This window comes from Ursus arctos, unplaced genomic scaffold, assembly GCF_023065955.2.
Source record: "Ursus arctos isolate Adak ecotype North America unplaced genomic scaffold, UrsArc2.0 scaffold_14, whole genome shotgun sequence".
In the NCBI taxonomy this organism is placed as follows: Eukaryota; Metazoa; Chordata; class Mammalia; order Carnivora; family Ursidae; genus Ursus; species Ursus arctos.
The window spans coordinates 11,813,049-11,827,135 of record NW_026622808.1 but is presented as its reverse complement, the minus strand read 5'-3'; the positions used below and the strand labels follow the sequence as shown (position 1 = coordinate 11,827,135).

General features: G+C 52.8%; 1 protein-coding gene across 1 annotated transcript in view; it reads right to left on the bottom strand.

The window, feature by feature from the left end:
* UBE2G1 (ubiquitin conjugating enzyme E2 G1) overlaps positions 1 to 2,382 on the bottom strand; it is a 100,084-nt gene extending 97,702 nt beyond the window's left edge. Inside the window, exon 1 of the mRNA XM_026520689.4 lies at positions 2,002 to 2,382. Coding sequence (XP_026376474.1) covers positions 2,002 to 2,047 — 46 coding nt within the window. The 5' untranslated portion in view covers positions 2,048 to 2,382. The remainder of the gene's footprint in view (positions 1 to 2,001) is intronic.
* Positions 2,383 to 14,087: the final 11,705 nt, after the last annotated feature.

Sequence of the window (14,087 nt, the reverse complement as noted above, 5' to 3'; positions counted from 1 at the left end):
TAATACACTGTCTTGGCGTACTATTTTGTCCATGTTAATTAATATCCACCAAATCTTTAAGAAATTAAGAACAGTCCATTGTTTCTGACCAAGAAGGCAAGAAAAATTAATCAGCAGTTAAGTAACTTCATAATGAGGCTTGAAAAATTACACACCCATACATTCTCTCCTCTAAGCTTAAAGCATGTTTTAATGGGCCTTATCAAAAAGTCCACCACTGGGGCGCCTGGCTGGCTAAGTGGGGCGTGCAGGAGTCTTGATCTCCGGGTTGTGGGTTTGAGTCCCATGTGGGGTGTAGAGAATAATTAAAAATAAAATCTTAAAGAAGTCAACCATGAATGAAGAACTTTGTAAAATATTTTATCAACATTTGGGATTAATCTTGTCAAAAAGTGCAAAACTGAACCGAGAGGCCATTGAAATCTAGAGCTGAGTAAGAAACTGCTTCTGAAATACTGTTAACGCTGTTATTAGTCATACTTTCCCAGTAACTGCCTAACTTCTTTTACACCTTTTACAATATATGTTTCCCACCGTGTAAGAGCTGAATGCTGTTCTAATAATTACTTAGTATTCTAATATTGTTTGATACTTCACCACATAATAAAAACATATTAAAGAAGCCTTCGCGAGACAAAAGTACTCTTAATTCCTTCCTCCAATACAAAATAAACGAAAAAAAAATACACAAATTAGGTGCGTCTGCAAACACAAGATGCAGTAAGGTTATCGTTTCACAGCTTTTCCGATACGCTCGCTATTCGTGATGGATTATCAAGCATCAGCAGAACTTCTCCATCCACTGGAAGTCACTCCCCACGAGCACGCAGAACTCGCGTACTTGTCCAAACCTGCCTGCTCATGGTCTAATAATAAACCTAATTATACAATCCCTAACAGCACCTGACAACCTTTTTCTCAAGAAGCCGTAGAGGTGATTTAAGCAAGAGCTCCACTGCCCTGCGCTGGCGCTCTGCAGGCCGGGCTCGGGCTCCGGGTGTGAGGACCGGGCGGACCGGGCGGACAGCGGGCGCACCGCCGGCCCATTTCTCTTTAAATCTGGCAGCACGTGGGGCGGCATTGTGAAGCCACCAACCCGCCCCCCCCCCCCCCGCGCACTTCGCGCACGTCCGCCCCCAGTGCGCATGCCCCGCTCGCACAGTCCTAGCGGAGTGGAGCCAACCCCCTAAAAAGTCAACCTGGAAGCCGCAAACGGCCGGAGGCCGGGACAATGGGGGAGGGGGACGCAGGCACCTCCGGGGAGGCCGCCCGGGCCGCCGCCCCAGGCCCGGCCCGGGGACCGCAGCCTCGGGGCTCCGCAGGCCGGCGCGGGTGGCCGCGGCGCTCCGAGCACAAAGCCCGGGGCTGGCCGCGAGCGGCTCCCCGGCCCGCGTCCACCCTCCCGGGCGGGCGGGCGAGGCGGGCGGGCGGCGGGACCCGTGCCAGGCGGAGGCAGGCCCGGCGGCGTCCCGCACCCGCCCGCCTCGCCGACAGCCGCGCCGCGCGGCCGCCCAGGCCGGCGCTTTTGTTATCCGCCCCAACTCCGCGGCGCCGCGCGGCCGGCCAGAAGTTTTGCGCGCCTCCCCTCCCCGGCCGGGGGGCCGCCTCCCCTCGCCCGCCCGGGCCCCGCCGCCCGGCCCCGCCCGCCCCGGCCCAGCCCCCCGCGGCCCGCGGGCCCAGACGCCCCTCCCGGCCCCCCGGGGTCCCGCGGCCCACCCCCCCTCCCCGGCCGCACCTGAGCCCCGGGGCCCGCCCCTCCGGGACCCGCAGCCCCTCCCCCGCAACGTCCCACCGGGCGGTGGGGGAGGGGGCGGGCGCCGGGCCCCGCTGCGGGGCGCGTCCCCGCCCCCGACACCCTCCCGACGCCGGCCAAGTGCCGGGCCGGAGGGGCGCCCCGGGCTCGCCAGCGGCCCGCCCGCCCGGGAGGAGGGAGGACTTGGCGGCGGCGGCCGCTGCCTGCGGCCCGGCCCGGCTGGCGCCCCGCCGCCAGCCCGCGCTCACCTGCCAGCTGTCTTCGCAGTAGCAGCGCCGACTGCAGCTCCGTCATCCTCCCGCCGAGGGCCCGGGCCGGCGCCGGGGCTTTCGGAGGGCCGGGGGCAGGCTCTGGGGGCGCCTGGAGCCGGGTGTGCTGAGGAACGCGGGCCCCCGCGACGGGAGCGCCGGAGAAGCCGGGGGAGGCCGGGCTGGGGCGGCGGGAGCAGCGCCTCGCTGCCGGCGCGGGTCCGCTCGGCTCGACTCCACACAGCGCCTCACGCCCGGAAGGGGAGGGCGCCGGGCGGCCGCGGCGCGCACTGGGACTCCGCTCGCCCGCTTCCCTCCTTCAACCCGCCCGTCGGCCCCGCCGGTGCCTTCCCCCCGCCACTGCCTCACTGCACGCAGGGCCGCTCCGCGCAGGCGCGCTGGGGCTGCCCACCTCGGCTCGCCCGCCCGCAAGCCCGACCCCTCGGCCGCTCGGCCCCGCCCCCAGCGGCGGAACCCCGCCCCCTGCGCGCAGCTCCCCCCGCCGCGCCGCCGCCATCTTGGGAAGGTCTCGAGCGGCAGAGGCCGGGGCGGGGCCGCCGCTGGCCGACGCCCCGCGGACGCCATGACGAAGAGGTCAAGGAGCGGCTGGACTTCGCCCTCGGGGTTGAAGCCGGTGGTGTGGGAGCGCGGGGGCCGACAGGAGCGGTGGATGTCTGCTTGCTGGCGGCCGCGAATCAGTCGTTGTTAGAGCCGAGCTCAGTACTGGGGTGCCCCACTTTAAGTAAACCCCCAAAGCCGACTTCACGTGTGCTGCTAATTCACTTTACAGAAAGAATGCGCGAAAAGATCCCTGGAATCAACAAAATGTTGTGCATCTCCTAGTACGAACGGACCGAGCACAGATGATGATCTCTGAGTAAGGGCAGTTGACATGAGCAAACCCTGGCACACACAGTTCCAAACACGGCCCAGAAAGGTGCCTGGGGTTGGGGACAGAGGTGCGGGGCGGCCCCCGCTGCCCCCGCTGCCCGGGGGCTCGGATCCACCTGTTCCTTCCACAAATACCCAGGACACCGGCGCTGACTTCGCAGCTGTATGCGGAAGACGCGGAAAAGTACCGCTCGCTTCCTGCCCTCACAAGGCTTACGGTCTCTGAGTTCCGGGAAGTCGGCAGCCGGAAGAGGGCAGAGGCGAGGAAGGGCTGGAAACACCTGTCCTCACCCTCCCCTGAACAGCGAGCGGGGAGCGCGGCCCGGCCCCTTCGGCTGCGTGAGGCCCAAAGCTGGCTCCGTTTCCCTGAGGAAGAGAGGGACACAGGAAGGCTCGAAGATGGCTGTGCATTTAGAGGAGAAAATAAGTCCCCGGCAACGGGCCCCCCTCCTGGGATCTCCTCAGGCGGGTTTTCAGCAGTGCTACCGGCCCGCCTCGGTTTGCCCTCTCCTAGAAGAAATCGCAGCCCTTGTGGGCCCTGGAGCTTCCTTGGCTCCACTACGGAACAATCAAAGTCCGGAAACACCCCTCCTTTCTGGACTAGAAATCCTCCTTTTAGAATAAATTTTTTATTTCATCGAAGTAGTCAATACACATAGTTCATGATCAGTGTCCTAAGGCTTATCCTGAAACACGCATTCTTCGTGTTAGCCTCGCCCACCCCTAAATCCTGCCTGCCCGGGCCAATCCCCTTTACCGCTCACAGCAGTTTCTGCGGTAGGTGCCTCCATTTATTCTAAATAAGATACTTTAATGACTTTTCTTGACTTAGGCCATCTTAGACCCTCTATATTCTTGCTATAACAGATGAGTTAACTTTTATGCTACCTTCTAACCTTTATTCTCCTAATATCATTAAACCATTACATTTATATCAATCAATAGTTTTTATATCAATAGCTGTTATAGCAATAAACAGTTTTTACACTATTGTGACTTTGTAAATGTTGATTGTAATGGTTTATAATTGTATTTGTTCCTTACACAGACTTTTATCCAGCCTAGAGTTTCTGATTGTACCTTGTTTTCCTTGCACTATCTTGATTGTAATCAATATCCTTCCCTTCCCAATCCCACCCCCTTTTTACTGTATTCTGTTAAGCCCTTTTTCTTAGAAATCTCCCTTCCTGAAGCCTGTATAAACTCCTCTCACTGGCCCTGGTTGCATTGAGCCATGCCTGCGGGTGGGAAGTCTTCTAGGGTTCCTCTTGACCTCTCTCCTGGGCTCCACCTAGGTCATCCTGGATCTCAAGTGTAATTCTTCCTTTTGCTGGAGGATATTCTCCCATAATTGTGAGCAATATATATGGGGCAAATTTTCTAAGTCCTTCTATGTCCAAAAATGTCAAAGTTTTAAACATTTATAACTTAATGCCAGCTTAGCTGGGTATAAAATTTTATGTTTAAAATCAAATGATTTTTCTTCAGAAATATGAAAGTATTGATCCGTTGTCTTCTAGCATCCGGCGATGCTGTGGAGTCTTGTTCCATTGTAGGTGGCCTGTTTTTTGTTTGTTTGTTTGTTTGTGTCTTGGATATTTGTAGCATTCTCTTGTTACATCTGGTATTTTTAAGTATGGTGATAACACACCTTGGTATGTCTACAGGGTGCTCTCTTTTTGTAACTAAGTGTGCTCATAGTGAGTTTTGTGGTGAAACAATGGTTGTTTCATTTACATACAGAGATGAACATAGGGTAATGAGATAGTCTCCATCTTTCTGATATATAAAAAATTATTTTAAAAAGCAATTGAGAGGCGCCTGGGTGGCTCAGTCGGTTAAGCCTCTGCCGTTGGCCCAGGTCATGATCCCGGGGTCCTGGGATCAAGCCCCACATCAGGCTCCCTGCTCATCAGGGAGCCTGTTTCTCCCTCTCCCTCTTCCCCTCCTCCCTGCTCATGCTCTCTCTGTCTCTTTCTCTCTTGCTCTCTCTCTCTCTCTCTCAAATAAATAAATAAAATCTTAAAAAAAAAAGCAATTGATATTTGTATGTTGATCCAGAAACCTCACTAAACTCTAATCACTTATCTATAGATTATTTTGATTTTCTATAAAATGTGTGTCCAAATAATGTCATTTCTATGTCCTCCTTTTGAAACATTGTTTCTCTTTGTTGCCTCACTATGCAGGATAGGATTTCCAGCAGAGCTGCCTAGATGTGGTAGTGAGCACCCTTGTCTTCTTCCATTTTTAAACAGACTATTTCAAGGTTTCACTATTAAATCTAATGCCGCAGATTTTTTTTTTTTTTTGCAGGTCCTTTTAACAGATTAAGGAAGTTCCTTCTCATACCTTCTTATTTAGATTTATTTTTTATAATAATCTCCAAATTCTTTACTCCTGTGCAGATCTTCACCGGAGGCTTATATTGACACATTCACCTGTCTAACTTTGTGTTCATTTACTTAGCAAGTGTTTGTTGAGCACCTGCTATAAGCTAAAGGTGGGCTTTAGGGGCACCTGGTGGCTCGGTTGGTTGAGTGTCTGACTCTGGATTTCCACGCAGGTCACGATCTCCAGGTCATGAGATCGAGCCCCGTGTCAGGCTCTGTGCTCAGTGTGGAGTCTGCTTGAGATTCTTTCCCTCTCCCTCTGCCCCTACCCCTGCTTGCTCCCTCTCTCTCTGTCTAAAATAAATATATAAATCTTTAAAAAATAAAAATAGGGGGCACCTGGGTGGCTCAGTCAGTTAGGCATTCAACTCTTGATTTCCACTCAGGTCATGATCTGAGGGTCATAAGATCGGCCCCTGCATCAGGCTCCACGTTCAGCATGGAGTCTCCTTAGGATTCTCTCCCTCTCCCCCTCCCACTTGTGTGTACTCTCTCTCTAAGATAAATAAATAAATAAAATATTTAATGAAAATAATAAATAAGGTGATTTTTAAGACAAGGTCTGGGAATAAACTAGGCAAATCAGGTCAGGTCCCTACTCTCATGACAATGGTACCAAGTAAGAGAGGACAGTCAGTAAAAAACTAAACAAAGATTAAACAACTCAGCATTGGATTACAATAAGTGATATGATGGAAATAAGTAGGGTGAGTGAATAATGCAATGAAAAGGGTCTGTACTAGATAAGGTGGTCAGGGAAGTCCTCTCTCTAGAGAACGTATTTGGACTGAGCTCTGCACTGCAAATAGGAGATGCCGTTTGAGGATTAGGGGAAGAGCATTCCAGTCAGAGGGAGCCGCTACTGTTAAGGCCCTGAGGTAGGTAAGCGGTCAGCTTGTCCAAAGACAGGAAAGGTCAGCATGGGTGGGGTGGCCCCACCGAAGCCCAGTGAAGAGGGGGCAAAGGAGAGGCAGGCAGGGACCATCTTGCAAGGGACCTAGCTGAGCACAGCAGAGAGTTTGGATCTTAGCTCAGTTGCAGTGGAAGCCTTGGGAGGGGTGTGGTCTTATTTACATGGTGCTTATAGAGAAGAGAAGAGTTTTCTGGAAGACCAGTCAGAAGCCTACTGCACAAGAAGAGGCAAAAGATGGGATGACTTGAACCAGGACGGGGCAGGGATGGTAAAGCAGGCATGGGAAAGGGGATGGGGAACAGATTTGAGAAGCATTTTGGAAGTAAAATAGGAAGGGCTTGCTGACAGATTGAATGTGGGTGAATGGGAAAGATGATTCCTAGGTTTATGACTCCTGGAATAACTGGGTTGGTTTGAAAAAGGCGGAAGGGAAAGCAGGTTTTGGTGTGGGGGTATCTATTTGGATGACTTCTTTTTTAGCTGTTTGTTAGACATGCAAGCAGGGATGTTGAATTAGCAGACACATACCCACACCTGGAGAGCAAAGAAGAGAGAGAAGAGGCCAAAGCTACAGACACACATTTGGAGACAGCAGCATAGGCTTCCTAGGGAGAAAGTGTGATAAGATTTTTTTTTCTTAAGCCTAAAAATGAGCCCAGACATCTGAGCTCCCAGCCATCTGAGGTCAGGTAGAGGAGGAACCGGCAGCAGAGGCTGAGAAAGGGGACAAAAGGAGAGGACCTGAGATGGGGGGACATGTGCCCAGGAGGAGGGAATGGTCAGCTGCCACATGCTGCGGAGAAGGATGTGGGCTGAGAAGTGTGCACTGAATCCTGAACCTGGACACCCATCGCTCGCCCTGATGGCGGAAGCTTGGTAGAGCGCGCCGAGCACCGTGGGCTAAGGCTGAACCAGATGCGAGGCCACGGGTCTCTGTGCCGAGGGCTGACATGTGGTTTTGTGGTCATGAACTGAAAATGGAGCCCGTAGATCCAGTTAGGTGGTATTTTCTTTCCGATGATGTTCAGCTGCTCAGATGCATGTGGAGAAGGATGATTGCTGGGTGCGTGGGTCAGTAAGTGGAGAGGACGGAGACCTGCGAGTTTGTTGAGGGTGTGTGAAGAGAGTAGAGAAGGATATGAAAACTGGAAGGAGCTGATGGGTAGTGGGAAAGTGATAAAAATAATAGGGTCTCGATGAGGTTGAAGAATTGTGTGGTGCGGTCACTAAACCAAACGAGCTGGGAGGATGGGAAATGCTGGTCAGGGTGGGTGGCTTGGAATCCAGAGTTCGGTTGTGATCTGTTTATGGTGCTGAGGCCGTGTCACGTGAATGTGGCACAGGCTGGCTGGTGGGAGGTGGGAGGCAGTCAAAGTACTGGGTAAGTCATTCCCATGGGTAATGAAGTCCCCAAGGACAAGGGCTGCAGAAGGATGGGGAGGAAGGCTGTGAGGCAGGAGTCAAAGTCTTTGGTGAATTAATCCGTCAGGACTGGCAGTGAAGGGGTGATCCGTGGACCCACCAGATGGCATTGACCTCAGAAGAGCCTAGGGTTCAGGGAAAGGGAAGGAGAAACGTCTGGAAAGCCACAGTGGGAACAGCAGAGGCTAGGCCTGCCGACTCGGAGACAGGGGGAGTGTCAGTGAAACAGCCATCCCTTGAGAGGGCTAAGAACACAGTCGTCACATGAGGCCAGGGGTGGAGGAGCACGCAGGAGCACCTCCCAGCAGCCCGATCGAAGCTCAGTGCCTCCTCCCCAGACCTGCTCTGTCACAAGCAATGGTGCCCACTCACCTGGCTCAGAAAGAGGAGGCTCAGCCTTGCTGCCCCCCCCTTCAGCTGACCGATCACCAAGGCCTAAATGTTCCCTCGTTTCCGTTCCTGTGGACACTTCTTGATCCAAGGCTGTGGCCACTGCCATAACCTCCATGAGGGTCTCCTGGCCACTGGCCTTGACCCTGTCTCCCCTCATCTATTCTCTGCAGCCACAGAGAAACATTCAAAATGCAAACCGGCTATTGTCTCACTTTGACTGAAAACTCACAGTGGCCCCAACTGTTTGAGGATATAATCGAAGCCCCCAGAGATGGTCTGTTCTTCCCTGGGGCTCCAGCTTCATCCTGAACCTCTCATCCTGGGCCTCTTGTGAACACTCTCTGCCCCTGACAGCACTTTTCTCCTTCCTCCAAAAGGTCAAGGGTTTCTGTTCTGTTTTTTGGTTTTTTACACCCCTGGGTCTTTCCCTTTGCTGTTGCAGTGGCCAGAACATTCTTTACTGCGAAGCTGCTGGAGAACTCCTACTAATTCATCTTTCACATCATCGGCGGAGGAAGCAATTTCCTCCAGGAAACCTTTCTCAATCTCAAAAGTACTCTTACTTCTCTGTTTCCTATTTCCAGCGTGTATTACATCTCCTTTCCCAGCACGTATCGTGCAGTATTGTGTTGTTTTTTCTTTCCACTCGTCTGTAAGCTTTGTGATGGCCGTGTTCTTCTCTGTTCTGAGAACTTCATGCAATGATGCTGCATCGTAGGGCCAGTAGATACCTACTGAATGAATAAGTCGATGCTATTAAATTAATAACAGGATAATCTTTCAAAATTACTTTAGGCTGATGCTTATTAAATTTGGATTTGTATACCTGGCAGAGGGTGGTAAAGAGGAGCCAGACACAAAAGGCCACAATTATACGATTCCATTTATACGAAATGCCCAGGATAGGCGAATCCATAGAGACAGAAAGTAAATGAGTTGCTGCCTAGGGATGGGGTTGGAGGGTGGGTATGGACAGGAACAGCTAATGGGTACAGAATTCTTTTTAGAAAGGCGACAATGTCTTAAAATTGATCGTGGCGATTGCCGTACAACTCTGTGAATGAATAACAACCACGGGTTATGTGCACTTTACACGGGTCAATTGTACAGTATGTAAATTGTATCTTAGTAAAGCTGTAATAAAATAATATACCCAAAGAAATCAGAAAATAACAGAAACAAGAGTGTGAGACAGAGAATGGAACCAGTAGAGAAAACCAGTAAAGAGAAATAACAAGGCCAAAAAACAGTGCTGACAACATTAACAAGACTCTGGCAAACCTGATCAAGAAAAGAGAAAGCACTGGGATCCCTGGGCGGCTCAGTCAGTTGAGCGTCCGACTCCTGGTTTCGGCTCAGGTCATGTTCTCAGGGCTGTGGGATCGAGCCCTGCATGGGGCTCAGCGCTCAGTGTCTGCTTGGTATTCTCTCTCTCCCTTTCCCCCTGTCCTCCCCTCTCTCTCTAAAATAAATAAATCTTAAAAAAAAAAAGAAAGAAAGAAAGAAAAGAAAAGAGAAAGCACAGATGAAATGAAGAATGAAAAGAAGCAAAACCACGTGGATTCAAATGGTAGCAAGAGAGGGATGCCTGGGGGTCTCAGCTGGTGGAGTGTCTGCCTTCAGTTCAGGTCGTGATCCTGGGGTCCTGGAATCGAGCCCTGCACTGGGTTCCCTGCTCAGCGGGGAACCTGCTTTTCCCTCTCCCTCTTCTGCTCCCCCTGCTCATGCATGTTCTCTCTCTCTCTGTTGAGTAAATAAATAAAATCCTAAAAAACAACAACAAAAAAAAGAAGTAACAGAAGGCCTAAATAATCCCATTGCTATTTTAAACAAGTGGGATTGGAGTTAAACGTCTTCCTACTAAGCAAACCACAGGCCCAGATGATTTTATTGATATGTTTTACCAAATTTCAAAGATCAATTGATTCTAATCTTATACAAACTAAAGTAAGGGGCCGAGGGTACTTGTTATAAAATCAGCATATGGGGCACCTGGGTGGCGCAGTCGTTAAGCGTCTGCCTTCAGCTCAGGGCGTGATCCCGGCGTTATGGGATCGAGCCCCACATCAGGCTCTTCCGCTATGAGCCTGCTTCTTCCTCTCCCACTCCCCCTGCTTGTGTTCCCTCTCTCGCTGGCTGTCTCTATCTCTGTTAAATAAATAAATAAATAAAATCTTTTAAAAAAATAAAATAAAAGATAAATAAATAAAATAAAATCAGCCTAGTCTTACTTCTGAGACCTGATAAAGTCAGTCTGCACAAGGACAGCTGCAGATCAGTGTAAATCGTGAAAACCTTAAAAAATTAGGGAATTGAATAGGGCAACATGTACAAAAACAGTACATGGTGTCTGAGATGCATACATCCGGGGCGTAAGGTGGGGCTAGTACCAGAAGTCAGTAAGTACAATTTGCCACATTAACAGATTAAGGGCCGGATGGGGAGAAGCACAAAGGCCCAGAGAAAACATGTGATGGAATTCGACATGCACTCTTTATAAAGTCTGACTCAACGAGGAATAGACAGGAACTTCCCCAACCTATTAAACGGCCACCACAGAAAACCCTCACGTAAGAGCAGGAACAGGGGCAGTTGGGTGACTCAGTCGGTGGAGCGTCTGACTCTTGACCTCGGCTCCGGTCATGACCTCAGGGTCATGGGATCGAGCCCTGTGTCAGGCTGTGTGCTGAGCGTGGAGTCTGCTTGAGATGCTCCCTCTGCTCCTCCCCCACCCCGCCTGTGTGCCCTTGCGTGTGCCCTCTCTCTCTCTCTAGCAAAAATAAATAAATGGAATCTAACAAGTAAATAAAATAAAATAGTGTCTGCACAGGGTTCACGTGCTAGTGGGCCTGACAGTCGGTAGACGGGTCGACCAAAAGATCCCTGCAGATGCTAACAAGCGTGTGAGGAAAATACGATGGGGTGTCAGGAAAGGCTGCCTGAGATGACCCTAGCTAAGGGGGTCACGGAGGGCTTCTCTGAGGCCGTGGCATGCGAACGGAGACGGGAAGAGGAGGCAGCAGTAAGAACTCGCGAGGAGGCCGGTGGTGTAAGGCCGCCAAGAAGGCTTGGGGCGGGGGCACGAGGAAGGAGGGGAAGGGACGCGGGACAAGGTGAGGAGTGGACTGCACCGTCTTTGCCCTAGAAAGTTCAGAGGAGTCTCTTCTCTTCCCAGAAGTCTGACTCTGAAAGAGAAAAGAGGTCCACGTGTAAAACGATGGAACCCATGTGCCTTCCCAGGGTGCTGAGCGTAAGGCCTTTGGGTTCTCAAAGGAGCTCTTTGCTGGGACCACACACTTCCTTCAGGCTGCAGAGCAGCCCACCCATCTCAGGGCCCTCCAGGGTCCTCACTGTCACCCTGACAGTCCCATGGGACAGGGACAGGGCCTCCCCGATCCCGAGGGGACGGAGAGAAACCCAGCGGGGAAGTCAGGCTCAGCTCAGATGTGCTGCTGTCCTCACAGAGCACACACGCTGTGGCCGGGAACGTGAACCCGGGTCTCAGAGCCCGCTCAGATCTAGCTCCGGAGAGCCTGCCCCGCCTCACCTGTCTCAGGTGTTTGCCAGCCTTAGCAACGGGGAAGGTGGAACGGATCCTCGCAGGCGGGCTGATAATGGAGCTGCAGGGGGTGGGAGCCAGCGTGCAGAGTGATTGACCACAGCCGGCCTTTTCGAGAAAGATGACCATCAAGGGGCTGAAAGACAGCTGGCAGTGGCTAGAAATGGGGGCAACGGAGACACTTTTGTGGTTGGGTTTTGGCTGTGCTATCTTTTAGGGTGGGGGAGTTGAGAACGAGCTGGAGGCCGACAGCGGGGAGCCCGTGAAGGAGCGAACGGGAGGGGGGCGGGCTGCGCAGGGCGCCCAGGAAGAGGGAGAGGTGTGCCTGCAGCTCAGGTGGAGGGGGCTTTACGCAGGAGGAAGACGACATCTTCCTCTGGCACCAGGGGAAGAAGGAGCGGACGTGCAAGCGGGTGGTTCGGTGGTCTGGGGCAGGAGGCAGGTGCTTGGCTGTGGCCGAGGTGGGGATGGCGGTGGCGGTAGCTGAAGACCTAGAGAACAGTAGGGACAGCTGGCCGGGGAAGCAAGGAGGCTGGATGGCCAGGCGGCCTGGGAGCCAGGGTGATGTTGGATACTAGTGTGGCGGTGCCTGTGCGCCCCGATGTGAGGCTTTCCTGCTCAGTGCTCGCTTGCCCAGATGGAGACACGGAGAAGATGGGGAGCTGGAATGACCGGGGGCCGATGTGACAGACCGACGGCCGCCCACGCATGGGCGTGACTCACCAGACACCCCTGTTACCGCAGACACACACAGCCTCCGTATCAGAAGAGGCCGTTTTGTCGGCAGTGTTCTTCCAGGTTGATGGGGAACCTCAGACCAGGTTCTGTCTATCTATCGATCGATCGATCGATCGATTAATCAATCTCTCGATCGATCGACCTAATTTAAAGTAGGCTCCATGCCCAGCATGGAGCCCAACGCGGGGCTCAAACTCACGACCCTGAGATCGAGACCTGAGCTGATCAAGACCTCAGTGCTCTCGACTGAGCCTCGCAGGTGTACCCCGACCGGGTTCTCTCACTGTGTGAGCACGTCCTGTGACTGGAGACTTCACGACCCCGTGATCTGCTGCAGATAGCTATTGGTGCATGTAATGGAATTTGTTTCCTGGGTAGCCCCCCACATCTTCTGAACCCACTTCTTCTATGTGGGGGATTTCCCACCTCCCAAAGGCAGATGCTGGGACTTGCCTGCCTGACCTCCTTTGCAGCCAGGGCCCGAAGGTTGGACCTGACCACCCACCAGACCTGAACTCAGGAGACAGAGCTAGGAGGCCATTGGCCTCGCAGGATGCCCTTTGTTGGCAGGGCTGGCAAGGCTCTCAGAAGCAGTAGGGCCAGAGCTGCTGTCCAGATGGAGGTCTAGTGGCGGAGGGGACCCCCTCCTGCCTGTGAGCATCCCAGCTCCGTGATGGGCATCATCTCCCCAGTTCTAGAGAAGTGCTGTGCAACAGAAATGTAGAGCGAGCCACAGAAACTATTTTCACTTGTTTAACAGCCACACTTAAAAAAATCTTTAAAAGGTGAGATCATTTTTACAGCATATTTGATGTGACCCCACATATCCTAAATGTTATTTCGACATGTAATCAATATTAAAAAGTATCCGTGAGATCATTTGTATTCTTTTTTACGCTGAATCTTTGAAATTCAGTGCATATTGAGTGCATGAAGTACACCTCAGTTCAGCCTGGCCGCGGTTCGGGGATTCACGCGGCCAGTGGCCACTATGTGACAGCAGACCCCGTGCCGATCAGGGGCCTCCCAGCATGACCAGCTGGCCGTGCCAGACATCCAGCAAGCTACCAAATATTTTCAGTAAAGTCCTCTTCTGTTTAAGTGTGTTGCAAGAAGCGCTCTTATTTACAACTGACGGTCATTTGGGGATGTTGACCACAAGAAAGAGTGAAGGCTCCATGGGCACAGATACGTCCCCCTACTGTTCATTGCGTACCCCCGAGGCCCGGAACAATACCCGGTTCTTGCCCCTCAAACACGAGTTGCATGAATGAATGCGTGAATGGGGAAAACGTTCCTCCCTCGGTAAGTCTCCCAGTATGAATTCTTGACCGAAGCTTCCTTTGTCCGACTGCCTGGTGGTTCCTGGACATCTTCACAGCCTAACAGCACACGTGGGCCTTGGGCGATGAGCCTGCTGTGGGGGATGTGGCAGGAAAGCGTGGCTTCTGCCTCAAAGACCGGCTCTGGGAGCAGATGACGGAAGCCAGTGGCTCACAGAGGGCTGGGGGTCTGGCTCTGGGGGGGGGGGGGAGGCGAGGCACTGAAGCCGGGGGCCGTGGCTCAGGGTACCGGCGTTTGATACCACCTGTCAGGTCCACAGACGTACTGTGGACACTGCCGTGAGCAGGAACGTCCGTCCCATGCAAACTAGAGAAATCACCTGGAGTCCTGGAGTCAGCACAGACCACAGAAGCCCAAGGAGCGGGGTGCCGCTCACCCCCCCAGCCCCGGCGCAGCGGTGTCCCCTGGGGCTCCAGGCTTCTGTCTGTGCAGC